The sequence below is a fragment of the Triticum urartu genome, chromosome 1A, assembly GCF_056163025.1.
Source record: "Triticum urartu cultivar PI428250 chromosome 1A, HENAU_Tu73, whole genome shotgun sequence".
Classification (NCBI taxonomy): domain Eukaryota; kingdom Viridiplantae; phylum Streptophyta; class Magnoliopsida; order Poales; family Poaceae; genus Triticum; species Triticum urartu.
In genome coordinates, this window is record NC_141873.1 from 15,865,635 (window position 1) to 15,891,717 (window position 26,083).

General features: G+C 44.8%; 1 protein-coding gene, 1 long non-coding RNA gene and 3 pseudogenes across 7 annotated transcripts; 2 read left to right on the forward strand and 3 right to left on the reverse strand.

The window, feature by feature from the left end:
* Positions 1 to 19: 19 nt before the first annotated feature.
* LOC125538042 (G-type lectin S-receptor-like serine/threonine-protein kinase At2g19130 pseudogene) lies at positions 20 to 2,825 on the reverse strand (annotated as a pseudogene).
* A 1,336-nt stretch (positions 2,826 to 4,161) lies between these two features.
* Positions 4,162 to 5,960, reverse strand: LOC147988437 (uncharacterized). Its single transcript, XR_015615155.1, has 3 exons — positions 5,285 to 5,960; positions 4,960 to 5,150; positions 4,162 to 4,731 (listed from the first exon to the last, which is right to left on the reverse strand). It is a non-coding gene; the product is annotated as an uncharacterized LOC147988437 (long non-coding RNA).
* A 2,425-nt stretch (positions 5,961 to 8,385) lies between these two features.
* On the forward strand, positions 8,386 to 15,481 carry LOC147988438 (disease resistance protein RPM1-like; annotated as a pseudogene). The gene is made up of 6 exons (XR_015610434.1): positions 8,386 to 8,647; positions 10,258 to 10,322; positions 11,227 to 11,434; positions 11,604 to 12,350; positions 12,386 to 14,195; positions 14,538 to 15,481. The product of XR_015610434.1 is annotated as a disease resistance protein RPM1-like (transcript).
* Positions 15,482 to 17,713: 2,232 nt separating this feature from the next.
* LOC125531342 (rust resistance kinase Lr10-like) lies at positions 17,714 to 25,432 on the reverse strand. 4 transcript variants are annotated; one of them, XM_087544270.1, is made up of 6 exons: positions 24,900 to 25,022; positions 24,567 to 24,693; positions 24,300 to 24,431; positions 19,440 to 20,139; positions 19,114 to 19,304; positions 17,714 to 19,025 (listed from the first exon to the last, which is right to left on the reverse strand). In XM_087544270.1, the coding sequence occupies exons 4-6, from the start codon at positions 19,913 to 19,915 to the stop codon at positions 17,899 to 17,901; spliced, it is 1,794 nt and encodes a 597-aa protein (XP_087400396.1). In that variant the 5' UTR covers positions 19,916 to 20,139; positions 24,300 to 24,431; positions 24,567 to 24,693; positions 24,900 to 25,022; the 3' UTR covers positions 17,714 to 17,898. The 4 variants fall into 4 exon arrangements, with proteins under 4 accessions (XP_087400396.1, XP_087400392.1, XP_087400399.1 ...); XM_087544266.1 differs by lacking the exons at positions 24,300 to 24,431; positions 24,567 to 24,693 and adding an exon at positions 25,147 to 25,432 and having other exon boundaries at positions 24,900 to 25,039; XM_087544273.1 differs by lacking the exons at positions 24,567 to 24,693; positions 24,900 to 25,022 and having other exon boundaries at positions 24,300 to 24,440.
* On the forward strand, positions 20,741 to 24,171 carry LOC125531341 (rust resistance kinase Lr10-like; annotated as a pseudogene). Its single transcript, XR_015616891.1, has 3 exons — positions 20,741 to 21,607; positions 22,755 to 22,778; positions 22,964 to 24,171. The product of XR_015616891.1 is annotated as a rust resistance kinase Lr10-like (transcript).
* Positions 25,433 to 26,083: the final 651 nt, after the last annotated feature.

The window sequence follows — 26,083 nt, forward strand, 5'->3', positions numbered from 1 at the left end:
TATGATTATATATGCACAATTTAAAATAATCATTATTTAACTAAAATTCTCAAGTTCACATCCGAGGTTTGACAAGAACAAAACCACACACATATTTCTATATCCGCCATTTTTCTGCTACAATGATTGCTTACCATATATAACTGGCACTAAAAAACTTAAATAAGAGACAACTAATTAGCAACAGAAAACTTGCTTCCTTTATTCCTTCCTCTACACATTACAACTTCACGAAAATTGCTGAACTTAACAAGACTAGTAATATCGACTGCAAAATATTGTTGCATTAAAGTTGCAGCACCAGACTATTCTGTTAGAGCTGCAAGTAGTCTTGGCATCGGCGGCACATCAATCTCCTGTAGGCCCTCGAGAACCCGGACCACTTCACCCATCGTCGGCCGATCAAATTCATTATCTTGGATGCACCAGCCTGCAACTTTGCAAATCCTTTCAGCCTCTTCCAAACTGAAGTCACCATGTAACTGTGGATCCACCAATCTCTTTACATCTCCGCTGTGAAGCTTGCTGATGGTTTGCACAGGGAAATATCCAACATGTTGGTCCACATTGCTGCTGCTATTGGTGTAGTGTGATGTCTCGGGTGACGAATTCCTCCTTCCTGATATGATTTCCAGCAGCACCATGCCAAAGCCATAAACATCAATTTTTGGTGTCACCGCAACTCCGCTAAGCCACTCTGGGGCAAGATAACCTGTAGTTCCTCTGAATGAAGTCAGAATTCGGCTAAAATCCCTTCCCACAAATGCTGCCAGCCCAAAGTCTGCAACTTTAGGAACAAATGATGCATCCAGAAGTATGTTCTCTGGCTTAATATCACAGTGTATGATGCATTTGTGGCAACTCTGATGCAAGTAGGACAATCCTTTGGCAACTCCTAGGGCTATTTGATATCTAGTGTTCCAATTTAGAACAGCAGCAAAAGCAGCAGCATTTCTCTTTTTAAATAGATGGTCGTCAAGAGACCCATTTAACATGTGTTCATACACAAGTAATCTTTGATCACCTTCACAGCAGAAACCAATCAATTTTACTAGGTTGATATGTTGGATTAGTCCAACTGAGCTCACCTCAGCCCTGAATTGCTTCTCTCCTTGATGGGCACCATCAAGCCTTTTGACTGCTATAGTAGTCTTTGAGTCACTTAACACTCCCTTGTATACTGAACCAAAACCACCTCCTCCCAGCTTTTCTGAGAATTTTTTAGTAGCACGAACTAAATCAGTGTATCTAAAGGCTACAATCCCACCAGCACTCCCTTGATTGTCAGAGTATATTGGCAGCAAAACACACCACTTGAATTTGTTCCTCCAAATCAGTAGCAACAGCATGAGCATTAGTAACCCGACACCAATAATGATTGCTGCAGTAACAACCGCAACATTTGGTTTTCTTTTGTTTTTTCTTAAATTTGCCGAGAAATCTTCGGCAGCAAAGCGGAGATAAAGAACATCTTTGGAAGTGTTATCGATGCCATCATCAAAAGTTGAACTAAGCAATTCCCCATTCCAGACAGAGCATTTGTTATTGTTATAGGAATAAGCAGTGCAGGAGCATGAACTGAGACAAGCTTCTTCGCATTTGCTCTGAGTTGTAGCAGCAGCTATGATTTGTGGGTTGTAGGGCCGTGTAACTTGAGCAACCGGATGGAAAATGTCTGTTGAAATTGTGATGTTTTTTTCAATAGTGCAATGTAACAGTGTATTTCTGATGCATCCTCCTATTCAATCCTCAGACTCCAAATCCTGCGGTGACTTCTTAGAGAAGCCCTCCATACAGTCACATGATGGATGCGGCTTGCCTCTGCATACCGCGAAAGGTCCACAGGCAGCAGGTGGATCGCAGGGATCATCAGGCTGGGCATATATTGTTTGCCAAGCTTGATTTGCTTGGGACCAAAGATTCAACTTTATCTGACCAGAGATGTCTAGTGAGACAAACATGGAAGATGATTCATCATGTGAAGTATACATGTAGTACTCTTCTTTGTCCGTATTGACATATACTAGGTTATATAAACCTTTAGTCCGAGGATCCAAACTTAGCAGTGAATTGACTAATGGTACCAACGATGATGCTGTGGAGGATGCATAAAGCCAGTATTCTATGGAGGGGTTATGGTGCTTAAGGACAATTCCCCTGGTGCCTTCTAGTTCGATACTGTATGAGCCGAGACCTGGATCAATAAGGCTCTTCTTTGAGATGCCATAACAACTAAAGCCGGTGACCTTGTCCCTACCAAACTTAACACCAGCAAGCCAAACATCTGTTGGGTTATCAAAGCTCTGCCACACCGGTAAGTCAGATGACGGGCTCTCTTTGAGGACAAGGTTTCCATTGTTCAAGAGAACAGCAGCACTAGTGATGTTTAGGCTGTTGTGTGTCCTATTATTGACAATGTGAGTGGACCAAACTATAGATTGAGTGTTGCTACCATGGTTTACTACGATGGCAAGATTGCCATCGTTTGAGATCTTGAGCTGTGCTGAGTTGAGGTTGGGGTGGGTGATGGGCTCCTCTCTATTAGCGATCCAGAAGGTAGTCAAAATTGGGATTTTATTAAACCATATGCCAAGGTACCAGCCGGATCTTGAGGAGGTGGCGTTGCGGGATGACTTACTGATACTGCTGCTTGCTGCGGGCTGGAAGAAGCCAAGGGCGGACTTGCCGTTTCTGGAGACGAGCTTGTCGCCAACGGCGAGCGCTTGGCCTGCCATGAGAGTGTCCTCATCTACGGCTGCAGAGAGGCACCAAGGAGTAGTGTGCAAGAGGAGAAGACCGAGTAGTATGTAGAGGGGAGCCATGGAGAAGAAGAATGAATAATTGGGAGAAGAGAGGACGTATATATAGAATGGAAAGGCCAAGTGTTCACATTGGGACAGAACTACCATAAACACCATAGCTGGTCAAGTCAATCGCGAGGCTTCCACCAACCACCTGAGCCAAATTAGCCTTCCTTGCATGGTTCCCTTTTGTTGTGTGTGTGTGTGTGTGTGTGTGTGTGTGTCTTGTTTTTTCTTTGGGGTTGTTGAGCTGTGTGTCCTCAGCATTGAACTTTTGTTTGGGTGCGGGTGTGGCGTGTTTTTTTCTTTGCAACCTTGTTGGACTCTTCTTGTGGTGGTTGCTTTATATATAAAGCGGAGCAAAAGCTTTTTTCGGTAGGTCGGAAATAAGTAACAGCGAGGAAGCTTCCTTTTATATTTCCTCCAATCGATTAATTGCTACAACTGGAAGTATGTCATGTCAAGAAACCCTCGTGACATGCGGCTTGTCAGTGGCCAGCCAACAAAGAAAGCAATGAATGGCCTGAATGGTCATGCTGTTAACTGTTAACCTAAACCAACAAAAAAACTCACTTGTTCAAGGGTTATATTTGAATATATTTTTTAAAATCGAACCCACAAATATCTGTTTCCATGAATACTGCAAATGCAAATTCCATGCATATCAACACAAAAGCTCCCTAGAAAGACAAGCACAAGTGTGACCACAAAAATACAAGAAATGTTGTAAGCCGGAGTTAGAAAACTTAACAAGCTACCAAAGTTTCAGAGATCTTCAGATTCATCAATTTCTAGTGCCTTCTTGTATCGAGGGTGTTGGCCGAGTCTTGGCCTAAACACGTCTTGGCATGAACAAGCACCGTGACAAACAAAAAACAAAACCAATAACCTACCAAAAATATTGTTTAAGAATTTGAGCTGTAAAGGAAAAAAATATTTGTATATGCACTTTGGAATTGATCATCTATGCAAGTTAGTGAAGAACCGAAGATTCAACTTATGATGCTTTCAAACATGTTATCTAACTAGAAGTGGATGTGTGTCTTCGTCACGCCGAGCTGTTTCTACCGCATAGAGATGGGAAACACGAACAGAGACGGCGGCTGCAGCGTCACTGGTGTAAGGTTAGGGAAGGGGAATGGAATGAATCCAATATTTTTCCAGACAACTAATAGATAGCCAGTCCCCAGCCTTGCATTCTGGATCTGGGTATTCATACTATTATTGGAGCATATCTCTGCTTGCTTCACCAACTTCGCGCACGGCATAGACCAATTAACAGCGAGATCGGTCCATGGCAGAATTGCTGCTTCTTCCTACCAACACGCGCTTGTCTAGACTGCTGCTGGTTGATGCCAAAGTGAAGAGCGAGACCAACATCAAGAGTCTACTTCTTGACGTCGATACATTCATGATTCATCGCGGCCAACACATCATTATTCGCTGAGACTTGAGAGGGCCTCATTTGTTCACACCTATTTTTGAAGCTTTTTGGAACCCACATACATGCATGCTGGCCCACAGGTCAGAACATCGACCATGCCCGCACGTGGTTTCTGTCTAAAATGTTTCTTCTCTTTCTCAATAATTGTACTAGGCAGCAACACTCACTGTATGTCGCTGTGGAGGAGCAGGAGCAGCTCTTCCCCTTCATAATTGTACTAGATAGCGCGGGGCAGCAACACGCGGTTTCTGTCTCCAATAACCCTTCTCCATCTCAATAATTCCACTTCATAATAGTCCCTCCCTTCTCGATCTCAACTTCACTCAATGTGAGACTCCGACTCTACAGTTCTTCTCCATACCGCTTCTCACGTACGGCTTGCTGAGAGAAGGCCATGCGAAGAGTTGGTCACCATTGGCAGACGTATTGTCAAGAAATGAAGGGGTTTGCATCTTGCTCTGAAGACGATGGCTGGCTTGATGAGCTCTAAACAACAAGTGCAGGAATGGCAGGTCATAGAAAATAGCAACATTGGGATAATGACAGAGGCAAGTGAAATGCATGATTTAATGCATGACCCAGAGAAACATATCGTGGATGAATGTGCAACTATAGAATAGTTGGTTCAAAGTTCAAACACTGATTCAGTATGTATGCTATATAGTAGCTTGCAAACACTGAGGCTAAATAGTTGCCAGAATCTGCAGCGGTTACCTGAAGGTATAAGTGCAATGAGGAAGCTCGTTCATCTCTACCTTCTTGGATGCCCTTGTTTGTAACAGATGCCCCGAAACATCAGTCTACTGAACAACTTATGCACACTAACGACATTTATTGCGGACACCAAAGCTGGTCATGGAATCGAGGAGCTCAAAGACCTGCAGCACCTTGGCAACAGGTTGGAGCTGTACGATTTGAGGAAAATAAAGAGTGGGTCAAATGCAAAAGAAGCCAATGTCCATGAGAAGCAAAATGTAGGAAAAGATGACATGCTTGAAGATGAGGCATGTAACGCGGAACAAGTGTTGGAGTCTCTCACCTGATAGTAAGCTGAAGATTTTGGAGGCCTGCATCCCTCAGGGTTCTCGATATCAATGCTTGCAATGGCCTGAAAAGCGTTGGCTGATAGGATGGGTGGCCTTACTTCCCTTGAGCGATTGATGATTGAGTTTTGTCCGGGGATAGAGGAATTCCCGCAGGGTCTCCTCGGGCAGCTCGCGGCCCTCAAATTTCTAATGGTAGTTGGCTGCCCCGGCTTGGAAAAGCGTTGCAGAGAAGGTGGGAGTATTTCCGCTTGCTCTCCTCTATCCGGAAAATAAGCATTGAATCCGGTGAACTAACAGCAACAGAAATAGTAAAATGGACAGAATCTGGCCTGAAGAAGCTGGTAAGGAGGCTCCTGCCCTCCTGTGACCACTCTTTAACTCTGACTCACCACCTCTTTCTAATGCAGCATGGCTTTTACAGCCTTTCAATCACCTTCACATACTCTTCTTTTTGTTTGTTAGGATCCGAGATGGAACTAACCGTGGCCCCCATCTTCTCAGCTTCGTCCGTTCGATCCCTCTGCCTGGAATCATCATGCAGCAGGCGGCAACCGACACTGTCTCGGCCTCCGCTCACGACTCATCAGTCTCCAACACCTTCTCCTCCCTTGCCATCATCAGCACCGACGAGCCGGTCTCTCCTACCAGGCTCACTTCAGGTAATGACCAACACTCTCTCTCCTCTTCCCCGATCAAACAGAACGCTACTCCCTCCGTACCAAAGTTATTGAAGTTCTAGGTTAGTTTTAACACTCTGTCCTTGTGCATCAACGTAGGACGAATGCCAAAGGAAGGAAGGAAGTCTGAAGACGCAAAGGCTCACTTTTATGAGTTACTAGGGAGAAGGTGTTACTGCGTACACTGCTATTTCCAGTGGTGATATTTCGATGCTTATGTTAGCTTGTGAATATCCTTTCTCCATGCCGAGTTTAGATAAAGGGGGAGAAAATGAATGTTGGACAGTTACTTCAATTGTTCAAGCAATAGTCTATACTCTATACTGATCGCCACAGCGATTTCTTCAGAACATCTCTGCTGTAATTCCTATGAGTTGGTGTGCCTGATAGAGTCTGAATCTTAACTATGAGAAATACGGAGCGTGGCATTTTGGGCCATCGTGATTATGTGCCCTGTAAATTCTTCCTGCTGACAATGTTAAAGCATCTTTCGTGAGCATGTTTTACCAATTTTGGTTAGTGGTACTGATAGAGATATAGACAGCTTCAGAAGCCACCATTTGTGGATCAAGCTGTGGTGTCTCATAGTATGTGAAGATTATGTCATGTGTGCGTTTGTTATGTCAGCAGATTTGCCAGTTTAAAATTCGGAGCTGGAAGACAGGTAGTAACTTTATGAGATGCTAGTTCACTTGTATGTACGGATTTAAAGGTTGGTGTTGAAATCAAGTCTCACTGAAAACTTTTCTCATGTATATAGCTTAAAATCAACCTCCTTACTGACATACATAGGCAAAAAAAGAAGCACACATATCAACATGAGCTAGGTTCACTTTTAAGAGTTATGCTGACACTGCTCTTTTCAATGGTGATATTTCTCTGCATATCTCAGCTAATGAATATCCTTTCTTCAGGCTGATTTTTTATAAAGGGGAAGAAAAAGAATGCTGCACCGTTACTTCGACTGTTCAAGCAATAGTCTATACTCTATACTGATCGCCACAGCGATTTCTTCAGAACATCTCTGCTGGTATTCCTATGAGTTGGTGTGCCTGATAATAGCTGAATCTTAACTACGAGGAATACTGGAGCCCGGCGTTTTGGGCCATCATGATTATGTGCCCTGTTAATGTAAAAAAGTTCCATTGTAAATTCTTCGTCGTGTGACAATGTTAAGGCGGCATCTTCCGTGAGCATATTTTACCATTTTTGGTTAGTGGTACTACTACTGATAGACATATCCAACTTGAGAAGCCACCATTTATGGATCAAACTACGGTGTCTCATATGTGAAGATTATGTGATAAATGTGTTTGTTATGTCAACAGTTGGTGGGGGGCCGGTGGTATAGGACGACGCGTAATAGATGGCTCGTTTAGGGATCCTCCATAATGGTATAACGCCACCCCTGCCTAGCTTCCTTTGTAGTTCGCCGTCAAAGTCGGAGCTGCGCTGCCTAGTATGAATTGGTTGGAGTGTTGAGGCGCGGCTATTAGGGCTGTAGTTTTTTTCTTCCTTTTCTCTTTCTTTGATCTTCGGATCTGGTCCTAGGACCTTCACCACCTTGTTGTTTTCCGCTGCTTCCTGCTATTATCAATGAAATGCCAGCGATAGTAGATCTTTCAAAAAAAATGTCAACAGATTTGCCAGTTTAAGAATCAGACTCGGAAGACAGGTCGTAAGTAACTTTGTGAGATGCTTCACTGCTACAGATTTAAACGTTGTTGTTGAATTCAAGTTTCACTGAAAACTTTTCTTATGTATATAGCTTATTAAAATCAACATCCTTACTGACATGGGCAAAAGAAGCAGACATATCAACATGAGAGAGAGGAACCGAAAACCTATGCAAGCAGTGGTGTGGTGTAGTAAGTAAGCAAGTACCTCCTAACCTCCTGATCTTGTATTGTGAGACGATCCGCTACTGGTTGCTGCCGTTGGGGTGGACGGGGCGGCGGCCGGCGTCATCGTCGGCAGCGGTGGGCGGACAGCCGGCGAGCAGCGGGCCACGGAGGCGTCTGATGGGGTGCGAGGCCCAGGGGGTCTACTTTTGGGGTACCCCTACTTTCGTCATGTGTGAAGTCAACTTCCAACAAGGCCTGCTAGCTTACTTTATATTGAAATAAAACAAAAATAAAACTAGGTCTGCTTGCCAGAGCCCATCACGTTTCCCGGCCCATGACCAAAGCTTAACCCGGTCCGAGCTACAGCTTTGTTCCCTTATCTCTTGTATAAAAAGGTTTATTTCACGTTGACGGTAAAACAAACCTTCACCTTCTGCCTTTCTCTCAGTGTCGTCGTCCAACTCGACTATCCCCGGGTCGAACCTCTGTCTGCCGCCACCTGCAATCCACATCACCGCCCTAGTTCCGTCCTTGCTTATACCTGTGCCACTGCCGTGGGATCCTGATCCAGCGATGACCATGCATAGTATAGCAGAGCCGCTCTCAGTCGCCTGCCCCCAATCCCCCGCCCCTCCGAGCACGGCGACGGCGCCGCCGCCCGCCGGCGCTCCATGGCGATTCGCGAGGCTCGTCTCTTTCCCAGGCGTTCAAGCAGATGAGCCGCACATCTCCTCCCTTGGCGGCATGGAGTGCGCTCTTCAATCTCAGCCCGGCCGTCGACGCTCCCCTCCCCCGCTGCCGCTGCCGCTGGAGGAGAGCGTCATCGTGGTCGCGCGTGAGCGTTAATCTCGGTTCAGCATCACCGCGGTCGCGCGTGAGACCCAGCACATGCAGCGTTAATCTCTCTCTGCTAGCTGTACCTTCAGTTGAGTTCTTTTTAGATAGTTCAGTTCAGTTCAGTTAATAGTAAAATCCCCAGTTTCCGCATCTTAATTTGGCCGATAACTGCATATGTACATATTATAGAGAGGTGAATATTTTCTGTTCAGAGGTGAAGAGTTTCAATTCCTGCTGTAAATCTACTGCTCAACAGTTTCCACTGCCACGTTCCTGCTGTAATTCTTGCTTGTACCATTTCATCATGTTCAAACTCTCTAAAACTAGATGAGAAACCGAGGAGAGGCCTCAACTAGGGGATGGTTGATAGCTACTCTCTTCACTGCTATGTTCCTCCTCCTCCTCTACTGTTTAGTAGGCATTATTGAGAATACCAAACTACATACTTCTTGAGCATCTACACATGCCAATGGCTCTCTGAACTGGTTCTTAAACAAGAACTGAATTTTTTTTGTTGTGCGCTATATTTACACATGAGCGAAACACCCTGATTCTTACCTCTATAATAGTCTTCAAAAAGGGTTGGATTTGAGAGTGGACCTTTTTGATCTGCAGTCTGCATCGCCTAGTAATTAATAGTACATCTCATTTTGGGGGCACTGTATGTGGTTGTTTTGCAGGTACTAACCAGCTTTATTACCTGGGTCCCTCTGCTTGTGTGAATCAGACTGTTTTTTGGCATTGAAGCCCCTGCAGTGGGTGGTTGATGAGTAGTAATTGTGTGTGATGCAGAAAGAAAGAGAGAGAGAGAGAGAGAGAGAGCGCAGTGATGATTTGAACAGGGCCTCACTTTCCACTCGCTTGTGAAATATTTGCGTCTCCTGCTCCAGGGTGTAGATGTATTTCTGAGGCAGTGTGCTACTATTCTTCAAGAGTTCTACAAGGTAGTAATACATAATCACTCTTGTCTCTTCTACTAATTGGGGTGTGGACATAACTTTTGTCTCTTGAACTTCCTCCTTAATCTGTGTACAAGTGCATAGTCAGTCTTTCATTCCCAGTGGGTGCTTGGTTTAGACTAATTAATGGATCAATAATCTCTGGACAAAGTTATGTGTGAAGGAAAAAAATGGCTGGATGGAAGGAGGACTGGAGGCTGCACAGTGCATGCACTCAGCAGGTCACATGTGAACAGAATGCAGAGCAGAGGACGCACTCTCTCTCAATTATTGGGAGCTCTCACTCCCAGCCTCAGTCTCACACTCTCACTCCCAGATCTGGTTCCTCCCGTCTTTCCCCTCCTCATCCTCCGTCGATCCAGCCACCACCCACCGCCGGTGCCCCACGCTACCGCTGGCTGCCGTCTCCACCTCCAACCCCTCACCGCCAGAGGGGAAGAAGAAGAGCACAAGCAGCTGGCAGATCGATGCAGTGAATCGAGGAAGACGCCACCGCCAGTGGTTAGTCTAGTCCATCCCCCCCCCCCCCCCCCCCCCCCCCCCTCAGGGGAGGATTCCAACCTATAGTTTTCCACCGGATGGATGGATGGATTTCAAGCGCAATGTGTATGCCATGGTTGCCTAACTTTACCATACATTATGCAATTAGGAGTGTTCTTTATTCCTGCAGGATTGGATGTTTCATTTCAGTTGCTTTTACTCCTCATCAAAGCTGTAAGTTGTGATATGCTATTTTTTTTCTTGGAAAGAATTGTGATATATTCCAGATTTAATTGGGGAGAAAATGGTCAAAATATGCTGTAGGTTTATGTGGTTGTGATTGTTTTGTTTGGCTCCACACAGAGGAAACCTGAATGTTAGTAGTATAATTGTCTTCTCTCATCAGCGAAGAACAAGAAGGGCTAAGTTTCCTTTTTGTTATGCAACGCCCAGGTCGCGATATCTCATTTTGGAATTTGGAGTCACGGTGTGTGGTTGTTTTGCATGCAGGCGCATGAATTTTCAGTACCTGGGAGCTTGAACAAGGACCAACCAGCTTAATTACTTGTTCCCTGCTTGTGTCGCGTGCAAATCGAACCAGGCGCGTCGTCGCCGCGGGAAGGGTCTACTTTACAGGTTGGTTGTTTTCCCCTTCTTCCTAAGTCGCAGCCCCGCGCTGCTCTGTGTCGAGGCCGTGGTGGCCCGCTCATGCTAGCTCCTGCTGTTGCCAGTCATGTGTGTGCTTGTCTTGTGGTGAGGGTAAGTTGAGATTTGGCTGAGACTAGACTAGAGTACTAGACTGCTGCTTGATGCCGCTGAAGAGTGGGAGAGACAGATAATGATTAATGAGGAGAGATCGATGTTGCACTGCTGCTCTACTTGTTTCGTTACTGATGTTGTTGTCCCTGATGCTCTTGTTACTACTGATTTTACAGGTTCATCACAGCCAAATGAGCTACTGTGTTTGGAGAGACAGAGCGAAGTTTGATGGTTATATGGAATTAACAACATAAAATGTAGGTGTGTGAACTTGGTGAGTGAGATTAGGACACTTGGTTCGAGTTGAACTGCACAAACAAATAAGGGGGATCATCTTTTGATGTTGGTACTCAAGTGAGAACTTGGTGAGTGAGATTAGGACACTTGTTTCGAGTTGTCGGAAACCTCAACAAACAATGCGGAGGCTGTTGTTGGGCAGCTGGTGATGACACTCGGGGCAGCGCTGGCGAAAGAGGCGGCAACCTATGGTGGGGCGCTGCTGTGCAAGGAAGCTGCGGCCCTGAGGGGTCTCTTCGGCAAGATCCGCCAGTCCAAGGCAGAGCTGGAGAGCATGCAAGCATACCTTTTTTTTCTAAAAAGGCTTTCGCCCCGCTTTATAGATAAAGCCCAACATCCAACATAATTCGACCACAACACACACACACACGCACAGGTCTGAACACGGCAAGAAGTCAAGAGGGTTAATGCTGAGGGCACAGCTCAACAAGCCCTGAAAAGCAAAAAAAGGCACGCACACGGAGGCGGAGCGGTTCAAGGACACCGACAAGACCACCGCCATCTTCGTCGGCGAGATCAGGCGCCTCGCCTTCCAAATTGAGGACGTTGTCGATGAGTTCACCTACAAGCTGGAGGACTCCAAGCACGGAGGCTTCGCCGGCAAGATGAAGAAGCGGCTCAAGCATATCAAGACCTGGCGGCCAAGCTCCAAGAAATCGAAGCGTAGCTGCAGGATGCAAACCGGAGGAAGAGGGATTACGCCATCACCGGCAGGTCTGCTTCTGCTTTTAGATTGACTAATCGAGGTCAAGCTTTGCACTTCACCAAGGATGAGGACCTTGTGGGGTCGATGAACACAAGGAGAGGTTGATACAGTGCTTGAATGGCTATGGTGAATGTTCGGAGCAGACCACTCTGGTTGATCACGTGTACAACACCGTGAAAGAGGATTTCGATGCCGCGGCATGGGTAACTGTGTTGGAAAGTGACCGTATTGAGGATCTGCTGAAGAAGATCGCTGCAGAGTTCGGCATTGCAATCGACGTCATCAACATTGAGATGAGAGGCCTAGCAAAGTCCATCCACCAGTACCTTCAAGGTAAATTGTACATTATGGTCCTGGGTGATGTTTGGGCTGAGTGCTTTTGGTCGGAGATAAGGGATGTCTTCCCAACATCTAACTGTACCGCCGAGTTGTTATGACATCAAGAAAGCAGACAGTGTTGCCAACCAGGGAGTCCGCATATGCAATTCACTTGGAACCAGGTTCAAAAAAAAAATTCACTTGGAACCACTACAAGCACATCACTCCTGGGTGTTGTTCTGCAAAGGGGCATTTTGGAATGATGATGACAAAAAGTGCCTGTTGGAGCTGCAGGAATTGGCTTGGAAGTTCATAGCAAAGTGTCAAGGCTTGCCTATTGCTATTGCTTGCATTGGCCGCCTACTCTCCTGCAAACCCCAAAATTCCGCTGAATGGGACGATGTGTACATGTGTTTGGATTCACAGTTTGCGAAAGATGTGATACGTGATGGTCATTTGATCCTAAAGGTCAGCTTGGAGGACCTTCCATATGATGTGAAGAATTGTTTCCCACACTGTGCATTGTCCCCAGAAGATTGTGGATTAAAGAGGAGAAGAACAGTGAGGAAATGGATTGCAGCAGGGTTTATCATGATTAAGGAAGAGAACAGAACATTGGAGGAAGTAGCAGAGGGATACTTGGTTGAGCTTGTGAACCGAAGTCTATTACAGGTAGTGGAAAGGAATTATGCCGGACGACTTAAAGAATGTCGGATGCATGATGTCATACGCCTTCTTGCCCTCAACAAAGCCAAGGAGGAATGCTTTGGTAAAGCTTATAATAGCTCTGCTGCTACTGGGACATTATCTATTAAGGGTGCACGCCGCATATCTATTCAGGGCAAAAACCATGAACACCTGAGCCGATCAGGTGCCACACAGCTCCGTGAGCTCCAAGTATTTGAGAGGTCTATCAATGTTGATCAGTTGAAGCCTATCCTAACATCTTCAAATTTGATGTCGACATTGGATCTACAAGGTACTTGTATCAAAATTCTGCCCAATGAGGTATTTGACTTGTTTAATCTGCGTTATTTGGGTCTTAGAGATACGCAGATCCAAATCCTGCCTGAAGCAGTTGGGAGGTTACAAAACTTGGAAATCTTGGACGCTTATGATTCTAAACTGAACTACTTGCCAAAGAGTGTTGTAAAGCTTCAGAAGTTGAGGTACCTGTATGCGGGCACTCCCACCACATTGGAAACTGTAAATATATCCGGTGTCAAGGTGCCTAATGGCATGCAGCATTTGGCAGGATTGCGGGCTCTTCAAACTATCAGTGCCACTCCAGAGTTTCTGCGTGAAGTTGGAGCTTTGACAGAGCTAAGAACATTTTCTGTCTGCAACCTAAGAAGCGAACATTCTGTTGACTTAAGCAATGCTATCACCAAAATGAGCCATCTTGCCCATCTGCAAATTAGCGCTGCAGTTGAGGATGAGGTGATGCAGCTTGAAGGGCTATATTTACCTCCAACTCTTTCTTGGCTTGGTTTAGCAGGGCAGCTAGAAAAAACAACGATGCCTCAGCTTTTCTCTTCTTGGTCACACCTTAATAGCCTCACTCGGTTGGACCTGGCATTCTCCAATATTGATGAGAGAACCTTTTCCTGTCTGCACGTGTTAAGTGGTCTACGCTTTCTTCTGCTAGTGAAGGCTTTTGAAGGGAAGAGGTTGGATTTTTATACAGAGTCATTTCCAAAACTTAGTCAGCTGTGGATATATGGCGCACCACAGCTCAATCAAGTTAGAATAGAGAAGGGCGCGATGCAAAACCTCACCCAGCTATGTTTCGGAGACTGTCCCGAGCTGAAGTTTCTTCCTGATGGCATTGAACACCTTGCAGCACTTGAGAAATTAGTTCTGCATAACACATCAGAAGAGTTGATAGAGAAACTCCGGCAGAAGAGAGATTCAGATGAGCGCAGCGAAGATGCAATGAAGATTGGCCACATAAGGAACGTTACAGTTCGACTGACGCAGAAAGGACTTGCAGAAAGGATTAGGTGATACATCGTCACTGCTCCAAGGTTAGGGTTTGGTGTTTCGTCTCCACTCTTCTGTGCATATACAGACAGTATTTTTTTATGAACCTTGTCATATATTTGCCGAATTAAAGCAACTAGTAGTTGCTCCTAGTAGTGAGAATTTATTACGAGCTTGTAACCTAAATTTGACATGGTCTTTCTGCATGTTCATGTGTATCGTCAGCTGACTCCATAGGACATAACTGGTAGGGTCGATCATAGAAACAAGTTAGTGATCAAGTGGATGTTCGTTAGTTTAAAGAAAAAGGATGTACGCTTTCAATCTTGTGTACTCGACTGATTGATTATCCTCAACTGACTGACTCAATTTGCAATTATTACCAGATTCTGCACTGCAATGCAAGGAAGCTCTGTGGTCTCTTTGTTACCACTCCGAGTTTTTGCCTATCTTCGATCCAAGGCGCAAACGTGGGAGGCTGTGTAGCAATGCCAGCGCATGGGTGAAACGACTATGTCTGCTCGTCCGTTAATGGTAGTTTCTGTTGCCTAGCTTCTTTCTTCTGCATATATGCAGTTGATTCTTCAGGAGGAGTAGCGCGTCTTCACCGATCCGTCTTTCGAGCTTTGCAGTTTGTGTACTGCCATTCGCACTTGTAATACTGAGCAGCATACAAGTATCTATTCCTCATTATTCAGCAGGCATATATGCTACAACTTTGTTCATGAGAGCATGCCCATGTGCTGTTGGAAACTCAATTTAGAACTATGTAGCTGTAAACTGAAGACTGCATTCGATGAATCCGCGATGAAGCTGAGGGGCTGAGCATGTACGTGCTGGAAAACGGCCTCGAGGGCATCTGCAGGCCATCGGTCCAAGCCTCCAAAATCTCTATGACCTCGCTCATCGTTGTCTGGTCCCGAGACCTCATCTGAATACACCATAACCTGACAACACACAGCTTCTTCTATAGCTCATGCATGTCAGAAGCAACAGATGATATCTCCTCGCCCGTTTCTTCCCGAGTCAGCCGATCATACACCCATGTTGCTGTAAATTAATGACTGCATTCGATGAATCTGCGATGAAATCAGGGAGCTGAACTGACCTCTGTTATTGATTTTTTTTACGGTTCTTATGTGTCGCATCAGAATCGGAATGTATGTAAGTTAGCTTCTCAGTGATGTTGATCGAATGTTCATCCATAATATAAAGTTCCTCTGTTTTTCTGAGAAAAGGAACACAAAGATATCTAAACAGATATTTGTTTCTACAACAAAGAATAGAGGTGCCCTGCACTTTTTTTATCTGTCCCATCACAGGGGGAAAATATCCTTCCAGGAAATCTGCCAGTGGTTCAGACATATATTTCAACCGAAATTTGTACTCCCTCCGTTCCTAAATATTTGTCTTTCTAGAATTTCAAATGACTACTACATACGGATGTATGTAGACATATTTTAGAGTGTAGATTCACTCATTTTGCTCCGTATGTAGTCACTTGTTGAAATGCCTAGAAAGACAAGTATTTAGGAACGGAGGGAGTAGTATATAAGAGTAATAAGTAAATAAACAATTGTATATGTTTCTACAATAATAAGTGCATGACCAGGAAGGCAGTTTGTGACAGGGAACGCCACTTGCTAGTAGCTTCAGTCTTAGGGTAATATATCACAGGACCACCATATTCAGCATTGCCGGAGCTGGAACACAAGATTTTTCTGCCCTGTCTACTGGGTAACTGACAGTGTCCACACATTCTTCAGACATTGCAACATCAGCGTTGCTAGAATTTCCACACTGCGACGGCACCCTTTGTCGCACACACACAAGTACCGTTTGCTGGATTGCACCAAGTCTATGCATCCACTACAACACGGCCGGGGGTCCCATCAAATCAGAGTTGGAATTATTACTTTTCCTGCCTATGATCGAAGACAACATGTAAGAAGATCAACTGTGGCCTGTGGTTCTGTTCTTGAATGCATTATTTAATTCCATGACCGCGACAATTTCGTAGCGGCAAAGAGGAAAAAGACAAGAACTATCTATCTATGTCTTCGTGCACTTGGGGGTGCGCAATCCTGAAGGGGAGAATATGAGGGACTCTGCAACAATGCCAATTATGCAGCTGGTATATGAGAAACTCAACCTGGAATGATGTTGATGTAAATTAAAACTGCGTTTCAACAAATTCGTGATGAAATGGGAGACCAATGGTTTTATGGATCTACCATATGCAAAAGAAAAATCGTATGTAAGCTAGCTTCTCAGTGACAATGTTCATCATGTCACTGCTAGCAGAATAAGATAGAAGAAATTCTCTGAAAATGTTTCTCAACAAGAAAAAGGCGTTCTTTTGTCACCTCTCACAAACTTATTTGTATAGAGAGTTTATTGTTCAAGAAATATTTTCCCTTAGACTTTGTATTGAGACTAATGAACAAACAAATAGATTGATGTAAGGTTTAAAACTTATTTAAAGTTGCCATGCACAGCAAGCAAGGCAGCTTGTACAAAGCATTTATACTGGGTCGGTACAATTACAACCATAACTTTGACTCCCGCTGTTCTAAAATATTTGAAGTTCTAGGTTTGTCCTAAGTCAAACTTCTTTCAATTGACCAACTTTATAGAAAAAAATTGCTAATATCTGTGTTATGATGAATCTAATGAATTTAATTTAGTGTTGTAGATGTTGGTATATTTTTCTACATACTTGGTCAAACTTAAAGAGGTTTAACTTAATACAAACCTAGAACTTCGTATATGGTGGAACAGAGTCTGTTTCAGTCCCAGCATATTATAGGACCATATGTCAGAATTGCTGGAGTTGGAACAAAAGACTTTTGCTTACTCTTCTGCCCCATCTGCTGGGTAACAACAGTGCCCACACATTCCATCTCCAGGCTGGCAATGTCACTGTTGCTGGAATTTCCATACGGCGCCCCTTGTTCCACGCACAAGTGGCATTTGACAGGACTGGGTTGCAGCAAGTATATGCAACCACGACAACACGGCATAGGGTTCCATCAAATCAACCAGTAGATCAGCTGTATTTCCATGACCGCGGTGATTTCTTAGCTGCAAGATGAAAAATACGTTCGCGTTCTTGGCGGTGCGCAGACCTGAAGGAGGGAATATGACAGGCTATGCAACAATTCAAATATGTGTGAATTTTCTGTTGCCTAGCTAGTTTCTTTGGCATGCTCAACTTTGTTCATGAGAGATTGGTCAACCTGCAGGAGAGATGTTGCGATAAACTAAAACTGTATTTCAATGAACAAGGTGATGAAATTGGAGAGCTGAGTTGTGCTTCTGTTATCCAGCAAAACAAAAACAAAAACCTTGCCTTATCTGTCGCACCGGAATCAGAATGTTTATCAGCAACAATGCTCATCCATAATGCATGTTACTGACAGCAGAATGAAATACAATTTTTCTCTAAAAATGTTTCTCAACAAGAAAAAGGCGGCCTTTTGTCACCTCTCACAAACTTATTTGTATCAAGAATTTACTGTTGAAGCAATATTTTCCATCAGAATTTATCAAGAGCAGTGAACAAACAAATAAACTGATGTAACATTTCAAACTTATTTGAAGTTGCTCCGCGCAGCAACCAAGGCAGTTTGTACAAAGCCTTTATACTGGGTTGGTACTGTTACAACCGTAACTTTTACAGTGCATTACTCCATGATACATACATATACATGCATAAATTATAGTACCACACATTGTATATATACCTCACACATCGTCTTCCTCTGACACCACACTCAATTCCTCCTCCGAGACAGCCGACAGCTCGGAAGTGAACTGGTAAGAGTCCTCCACATGGATGTGCCCTTCGTCGCAGAAAAACGGCCTCGAAGGCATCTGTAGGCCATCAACCCCAGCCTCCAGGATCTCAATGACCTCGCTCATCGTCGGACGATCACGAGATCTCATCTGAATACACCACAATCCAACAACGCATAGCTTCTTCTCTAGCTCATGCATGTCAGCAGCAACATCAGATATCTCGCCCACTTCTTCCCGAGTCAGCCGGTCATACACCCATGACGGGTAGTACGCCTGGCTTGAGGACCCCATGTTTGGATCAGCGTTCCTTCTCCCGCCGGCCATCTCCAGCAGCAACATCCCGAAGCTGTACACATCGGACTTGCTGGATATGACGCCGAAGCTCCGGGATATCATCTCGGGGGCTATGTAGCCTACAGTTCCCCGCATGGCGCTCAGTGGCACGGAACTGTCACCCCTCGGGTACAGCTTGGCGAGCCCGAAATCAGCGACCTTCGGTACGAAATTGCTGTCAAGAAGGATGTTGTGCGGCTTGATATCAAAGTGTAGAATCTGCATGTCGCACCCCTTGTGTAGGTAGTTGATCCCCCTGGCAATGCCTAGAGCGATCTCGTTGAGCTTGTCCCATGAGAAGCTCTTCTCGGTAGAGAAGATGTACTTGTCCAGAGAACCATTGGGCATGTACTCGTAGACTAAGGCCCTTCGCATTTCCTCCGAGCAGAACCCCACTAAACGCACCACGTTGACATGGTGGATCCTGCCGATGGTGGAGACCTCGCTGATGAAATCTTCTCCATTGCAGTTGGAGTTGCCCTCTAGCATCTTCACGGCGACATGGACATCGCCTGGGAGTAGCACGCCGTTGTACACGGTACCATAGCCCCCTTGGCCCAATTTATCTCTGAAATGGCTTGTGACTGCAACTATATCTGTGTAGGAGTACCTCGCCGGGCCAATCATTTGTTGAATCCTGAGGAACTTCTCAACTGCATCAATTATGATCCTTGTTTTCATGTACTTGTAGGCTAGGAATATCCATACAGCCAGGGGTGCCAACAAGAACCTGCACAGTACTGCACAACAAGTCGACAGATATGGACATAAGTTAAAAGAATGTAAATTCTTTTTCGAAAGTAAAATGCGTATACAATTCTCACATACCAAAAAAGAACTTGGGGATAGCAATAGCAGATACTATGGTTGCAACAATCAAAACCAACTTTGTTGTGTAGTAGTGATATTTGTGATCTTTGGTGTTGTCAGTCACGCATTCTAAGAAGTGCACCTCACTCCAGAAAATAGCATGAGTCCAACTAATAATGCTTGTGCCAGATATTTGCTCCTTGAAGTAGCTGCAAATCATGCAATTGTAAATAAATTATAATGAAGGCTGACACCGTCAGGTTGGTTTAACAGCCCCAAATCAGTTCTTCAAAAGAATAGGGAGGTGAGAAACTAAAGTCAGGAGGAAATGGAAGGGTGATCACCTGATTGAATTGTTGAGGCATAAATTGATGTTCTCTCTTAACATCTCAGATGCAGAACGTTCCGAGTAAACCGGGACAGGAAACTGGACAGTAAACCCCTTAGAAATGTGCTGTGTGATTTCTGCATAACTTGCATTCTGTAGCTGTCGCCAATCAGAAGAGTACTCGTCACCAAATGGAATTGTGCCCAAGTATCCACAGTAAGGTTCAAGATCATCAACCATACAAGACTCGTAATCAGACACCCAGACATAAACATGTGAATTTTTGGCACTCTGGCAAGCAACAGGCTTGTATGCACTTTTATTCATTACTGCTCTTGAACAATTAGCAAAACATGCTCTGTCATAACTTCGAGTGGCCAAATACCGAAAGCCATGTGGTGAAATTGAACCAATTCCGTAGTGTCCAACGTAAGGAACATGATTCCACAGTGGATGAGGGCAGCTGCTACTGGTATCGAAGTTGGTGTCCATGACCCAGAAGTAGGAACCGGTGTAGTTGATGGCAGTCACATAGTATGTTCCAGTGTTGATGTGAATTGTAGCCTTGCCACTGGTGCAACCCAGCTCGTATTCTTCAACACCACACTCACGAGGATCACCTCGCCGACGGAAAGGAGGCAATATGTCTTGGAGATGTCCACAGGAGAAAGGTGAGCACCCATAATCTCCTCCCTGGACATGATCTGCTGCAAAAACTACAACGAGGGAGAAGACAGTTAAGGATTGTAGGGTAATAGAATGATGAGATGCACCAGGGTTCCCCATGAAAGCTTCACATATGCACTATGGACTTCATATCCTAGTTACTTATGTTATAGAGTACTAAGGGGGCAAGGAATCGACATCAACTAGTTGATCATATCCAGCTGTATATACCAATTAATAGTGTGGTTGGGATACTGATTATGACTTCATTGGTATATACATGAAGTTCAGAAGAAGAGGAAGATATTTCTCTCCCATTGTGTAGCTAAGAACAAAAGACGACTCAGGCTTGGAGTCTTCTGTCCCATGGCCGTTTTCTCCAGAGATGGCAATGACAACATACAAGAACTTCCAGGCAATGCAAAATACCAATTGACACATATTTATTGCTCATGGCCATTTTCTCCAAAGATGACAATGACAACATACATTTATTGCTCATGCAACGAGGGACTGGACTGAAGCAAGTCTGCAATCACACTCAAACCACTAGAGCACGGCAGGCGTTAGCATTTCAAATCTACTCCTCAAATCAGTAGAGCACAACTCTGACTGCTTACCTATAGATGACAAGGAATAAGTGATGCTGTTTTTTTCTTTTTCTACTTGCCACATTTTCTCCCTCTCGGTTACAGAAGTACAGAAAGATGAGCAAATTACTTGTCATAGCCCTTCTGCTGCTGCCTCTGATCAACCACGGAATCTACTTGGCCACAGCATGGGATGATCAAGATTTCTTCAAATACTGCCCACCGTCCCAGTGCAGCCAACATGGCCCAGAGATCAGGTACCCTTTCTGCCTTGAAGCCAGCAATAAATCGTCATCATCATCATGTGGATGTGCCGGCAGATCAATCAGGAAGTTAACATGCTCTGGTCAAGACACCATCCTAGTTCACCCAGTTCTTGGCTCGTACAGTGTCCGCGCTATAGATTACAGACGTTCTTCCATGAAGCTCATCCCGCTTGTAGACCCCTGTTTGGTGCTACAGCAGAAGCTTGTCATCTCCAGAAGCTCATCATCTCCACAGGCTGATGTAATTATCGATGAGATGCCAGGTCTTTACCTATGGAATTCTTCCTTAGTACGCTGTTTAAGAGAGTTTGCGCCTGGTGCTGCCGATGCGATTGCTGGCCCAGTCTCCTGCCTTAGCAACACAACAAACTTCTTTTATTTGGTGAATGGTTATGAAGACATGTCTATTCTTCCGTTGGACTGCAAGGTCGTCCCACTCTCAGATGGTGTTGGTGGCGGTCTGATACCTATGTTTGACGACCCAATGTCAGACAACTTCCCAGTGTCCTTCAAGGAACACACAGAGAGAATCCTCAGTTTTGCTGAGAAGACAGTGTATTGGTTTTATGGTTACTCCTATTGCGTACACTGTGAACGCAGTGGGGGACGCTGCACGTTCAGCTCACAAAGGGATAGAGAATTCTGCATGCCCGGCCCACATGGTATGAGTCAAAAACCATATATAACATCATTCTTTTTTATTCTATACTAAAGTTGTGAAATCCATTAGGATTTTACTTTACTCCCTCCATTCCCTTATACAAGGCCACAAACTCATATTCCAGATACCAAGATAAAACTTAATGACTCCTTTGCAAGTCAACTTTTCTTTTCGTTATCCGGGATCATTAATACACCACAAGCACGCAACGAATGAGTGGGAAGGAAGTGACTGAGTGCAATTATGACTACATGCATGTAAGTATTAAAAAGTTGATAGTACGAGGAAACATCATTAATTTTGCCTCGATTACTGTTGGTGGCCTTGTATTGATGCAAAATGTATTTTTGATAGTGGCCTTGTATAAGGGAATGGAGGGAGTACAATTTACTCATTCTACAGCTCCATGTGTCTGAATCTCCATGGGATTTTCGGTCAACTAAGTTTTTTTCAAAATTAGCATCACAAATCCTGCTCAAGCAATCACACTGAAGGACCCGGACAAAAATCTGAGCAATAATCCAGCAGGAAAAAAATGTTTTGCCCATCTATCGGACACTAGTGACCTTAAATAATCCGGAACTCTTTAGTCATTATTTATTCTACAAATTTCTATGCAATACTCAATTAACATGCATGGCTGCACCTGCTGCTGCGCTTGAGGAAGCTGGGATTGATGGAATTTGGGCAGGTTTAGAGGGAGCGGCGAATTGGGGAGGACATAGCAGAGTAAGGGAGAGAACCGACTGCCACTGGGTGCACATGCAAGTGCAGGCATTTTCTGAACAAAAGTTACCCAGTCAGTCAAAAGGCCTTAAGTTGACTCTAACTGTTGTATGCATGGCAAAAATGTTAGAAAAACTAATAGGCCAGTGGCACTATCATAAATAGCACCAAAACAATACAAATTTCCCCAAAAAGGAAATTTGGTTGATAAGTTGTGACAGATTTTCTCTCTCTCTCTCTCTCTCTCTCTCTCTCTCTCTCTTCTAGAAAAGGCATCCATAAATAGCATGGTATATTTGTTCCTCATATACTAGGGCAATGTACTGCAGCCACGGTAGGCAACACTCAATTTGTTTGTTCTACATTTGTTTGTAAATATAATTTCTTTCTGCTTATCTCATTCTCTTTCTTGGTATTTGCAGGTTCACGTACCAAAGTCATTGCAGGTACTGCTCCAACCAAGTCTTTTTAGCTTCAAAATATAAAGGAAAAAATAAAAGCTTTCTGTTGTACAAATTCTTCTTGCTGGTTACTCTGACTCTTGACATCCTCTTATCATAACAAATAGTACTAAATAACGGCTTTTAAGTCCTGGTGCAATATGCCGATGACGTATTGTTTGCTTATTCAGCTACATCATCGGTGGCCGCATTTGTCGTTCTTTTGGTGACGGTGGCCACTGTGCTTTATCTTTCACTCAAGACAAGATATAATGCAGAGATACATATGAAGGTTGAGATGTTTCTCAAGACATATGGAACATCAAAACCAACAAGGTACACTTTCTCTGAAGTTAAGAAGATGGCAAGACGGTTTAAGGAAAAAGTAGGGCAGGGAGGATTTGGAAGTGTGTACAAAGGCGAGCTACCAAATGGAGTGCCTGTGGCAGTCAAGATGCTAGAGAACTCTACAGGAGAGGGAGAATCGTTCATCAATGAAGTTGCAACCATCGGACCAATCCACCATGCCAATATTGTCCGCCTCCTGGGATTTTGTTCTGAAGGAATGAGGCGGGCGCTTATTTACGAATTCATGCCTAACGAGTCACTGGAGAAATACATATTCTCTGATGACTCTAATATTTTTCAGAATCTTCTAGTACCAGACAAGCTGCTAAATATTGCTTTAGGCATCGCCCGAGGAATGGAGTACTTGCATCAAGGGTGCAACCAACGCATCCTCCACTTTGACATTAAGCCTCACAATATCCTGCTCGACTACAACTTCAATCCAAAGATCTCAGATTTTGGCCTGGCGAAGTTGTGTGCAAGGGACCAAAGCATCGTCACCTTAACAGCAGCAAGAGGCACAATGGGGTATATTGCACCAGAGCTATACGGAACTTTGGGGGGGTATCGTACAAGTCAGACATGTACAGTTTCGGCACGCTGGTGCTAGAAATGGTCAGCGGGAGGAGGAATGCAGACCCGAGAATCGGGAGCCAAGACGATGTTTACCTCCCAGAGTGGATTTACGAGAAAGTGATCAATGGGGAGGAGTTGGCTCTTACCTTGGAAGCAACTCAAGAAGAGAAAGATAAGGTGAGGCAGCTGGCAATGGTTGCACTGTGGTGTATCCAGTGGAACCCAAGAAACCAGCCGTCGATGACAAAGGTCGTTAACATGCTAACAGGGAGGCTGCAGAATCTGCAGATGCCACCAAAGCCTTTCGTCTCATATGAGAATGAACCTATGCCATAAATCAAAAGAGGGACTGCCATACTCTATCAACATTCAAGGTACTATGTCTACACGTGCGTTGCAATAGCACCCACTTTGTTTTTATTCTTTCAGTCCATTAGATCTGGAGATGTATGAATAATCACTGGCCACTACCATGTAATAGTGCTACTGGTTGTCTGTAAGATACACAATTTGCCATTGGTCTTGAGTTTCAACAGCTGCTTCCATATTTATGTCCAAAAACTTGATACAGAGTTGTGTACAGTACAATAATGTGTTGATTACCTTAGTTGGCTGTTACGTCTGTTAATCTCCACTCCCATATTTCTCCTGCTGCAGAGCTTTCCTTTGCCTGACAGAGCTTTCCTTTGCGCCTTTTCGGCACAAAGTGGATGTGGTCCATCCATGAGCTCATCCCTAATTTGATAAAATTCCATCGATGCATCATACATCCACATCAGTTCGAGCTTCGCTTATTTCAATTTGTAACAAACAAAATATGAAACTGTGGGTGGAATCGAAAATCTAAGCAGTGGTGTGGTGAAGTAGTACCTATTGGTCATGGATTTGAGTGGAAACGACCCAAGAAGAGAAAGAGACTACCATAGCAGTGGAACCCAAGAAACCGGCCACCGATGACAACATGGAGGTTGCAGAATCGTCTCATCGGAGAATGAACCTATGCCGTAAATCAAAACAGGGACTAGTATACTCTGTCAACACAGTGTTCCGATAGTTCCAGTCCATATTAGGTGTGGAGATGTATGAATAATCACTGGTCACTACCATGTAACAGTACTCTACTGGTTATTCACAATTGGACTTGTATTTTAACAGCTACTCCCATATTTTTTATCTCTAAAAGTTGCAAATAGCATTGATTACCTGAATTATTCGGTCTCCACTCCCGTATTTCTCTGCATTGCAGTCCGTCCACATATGACAGTTTGTGATACCTGGCGGAGCTTTTCCTTTCCAGCACAAGGTGAATATTAATCCACATTCACTTATTTCACATATCTCATCTACAAATCAGTATAGTAACATCAATTTGAGCTTCAATTGTTTCAGTGTAATAACAAACTTAATCAGAAACTGTGGGAGGGGTCGAAACTCTTTTGCGTAGTAGTACCTCTTGATATTGGACTGTGAGAGGAATCGAAGCGCGGCTGCTGCTGCTTGCTGCCGTTGGGGAGGACGTGGTGGCGGACTGCTGCTGCCTGACCGCCGATTCAGTCAACGATGTGCAGGGCGACGGCCGGCTGCGGTTGCTTCTGCTGCTGGGTTGGGAAAACCGGCATATGCTTACTGCCGTTGGGGCTGGAAGTGGTGGGCGGCGGCCGGCGTCATCGTCGGCGGCGGTGGGCGGAGAACCGTGGAGGCGGATGAGAATGGATAGGATCCGTTTGCGCGGCCAACCGTGGGCCCTGCGTGAAGCCTACTTCTCACAAGGCCTGCTAGCCACAGCCCATCACGTTTCCCCGCCCACGACCAAAGCTTTCCCTTCTAAGCTCCAACTTTGTGTCGAATAGTCGAGGAAACACACATCTTCGCCCTACCCTGTGTAAGGTTCCTACTACCTCCATAAACGAGATCTAGGTTTGGATATGTATTGGCTGTCCTCCCTACCTCCCACACAGCAATTCGAATTACAAATCTCGCTTCAGCCTGGCCGAAGCCACCCGTTCCTTCCTATCCTCTCTTTGATGATGATGGGGAGTATATAAACGCTCTACCGTTACACCCACCTTAGCAAGCCCAGTTTGGGCTTGCAAGCCACTGGGGAACCCTCTTGCTACAGATGGGCCGACCCGCTGGCCCAAGACTTGAGTTGCTCGCTTCCCGCTTCTCTCTTCGATTAGCTATGTCTTCAGTGTTGACGCCCGGGCTGCTGACATCCCTCCGTTCTTGAAGCATGGCTTGAATCCAAGCCGGAGCCCGCGGAAATAACTGGCGCAAGGCATCCTTGTCTTCCCAAGTTGGTTCGGTTTGCAGATCGCCACTCCATTCCACCAAGATCTGAGCAATGGAGCGATTGTTCTTGCGCCACATACGTTGTTGCAACACTC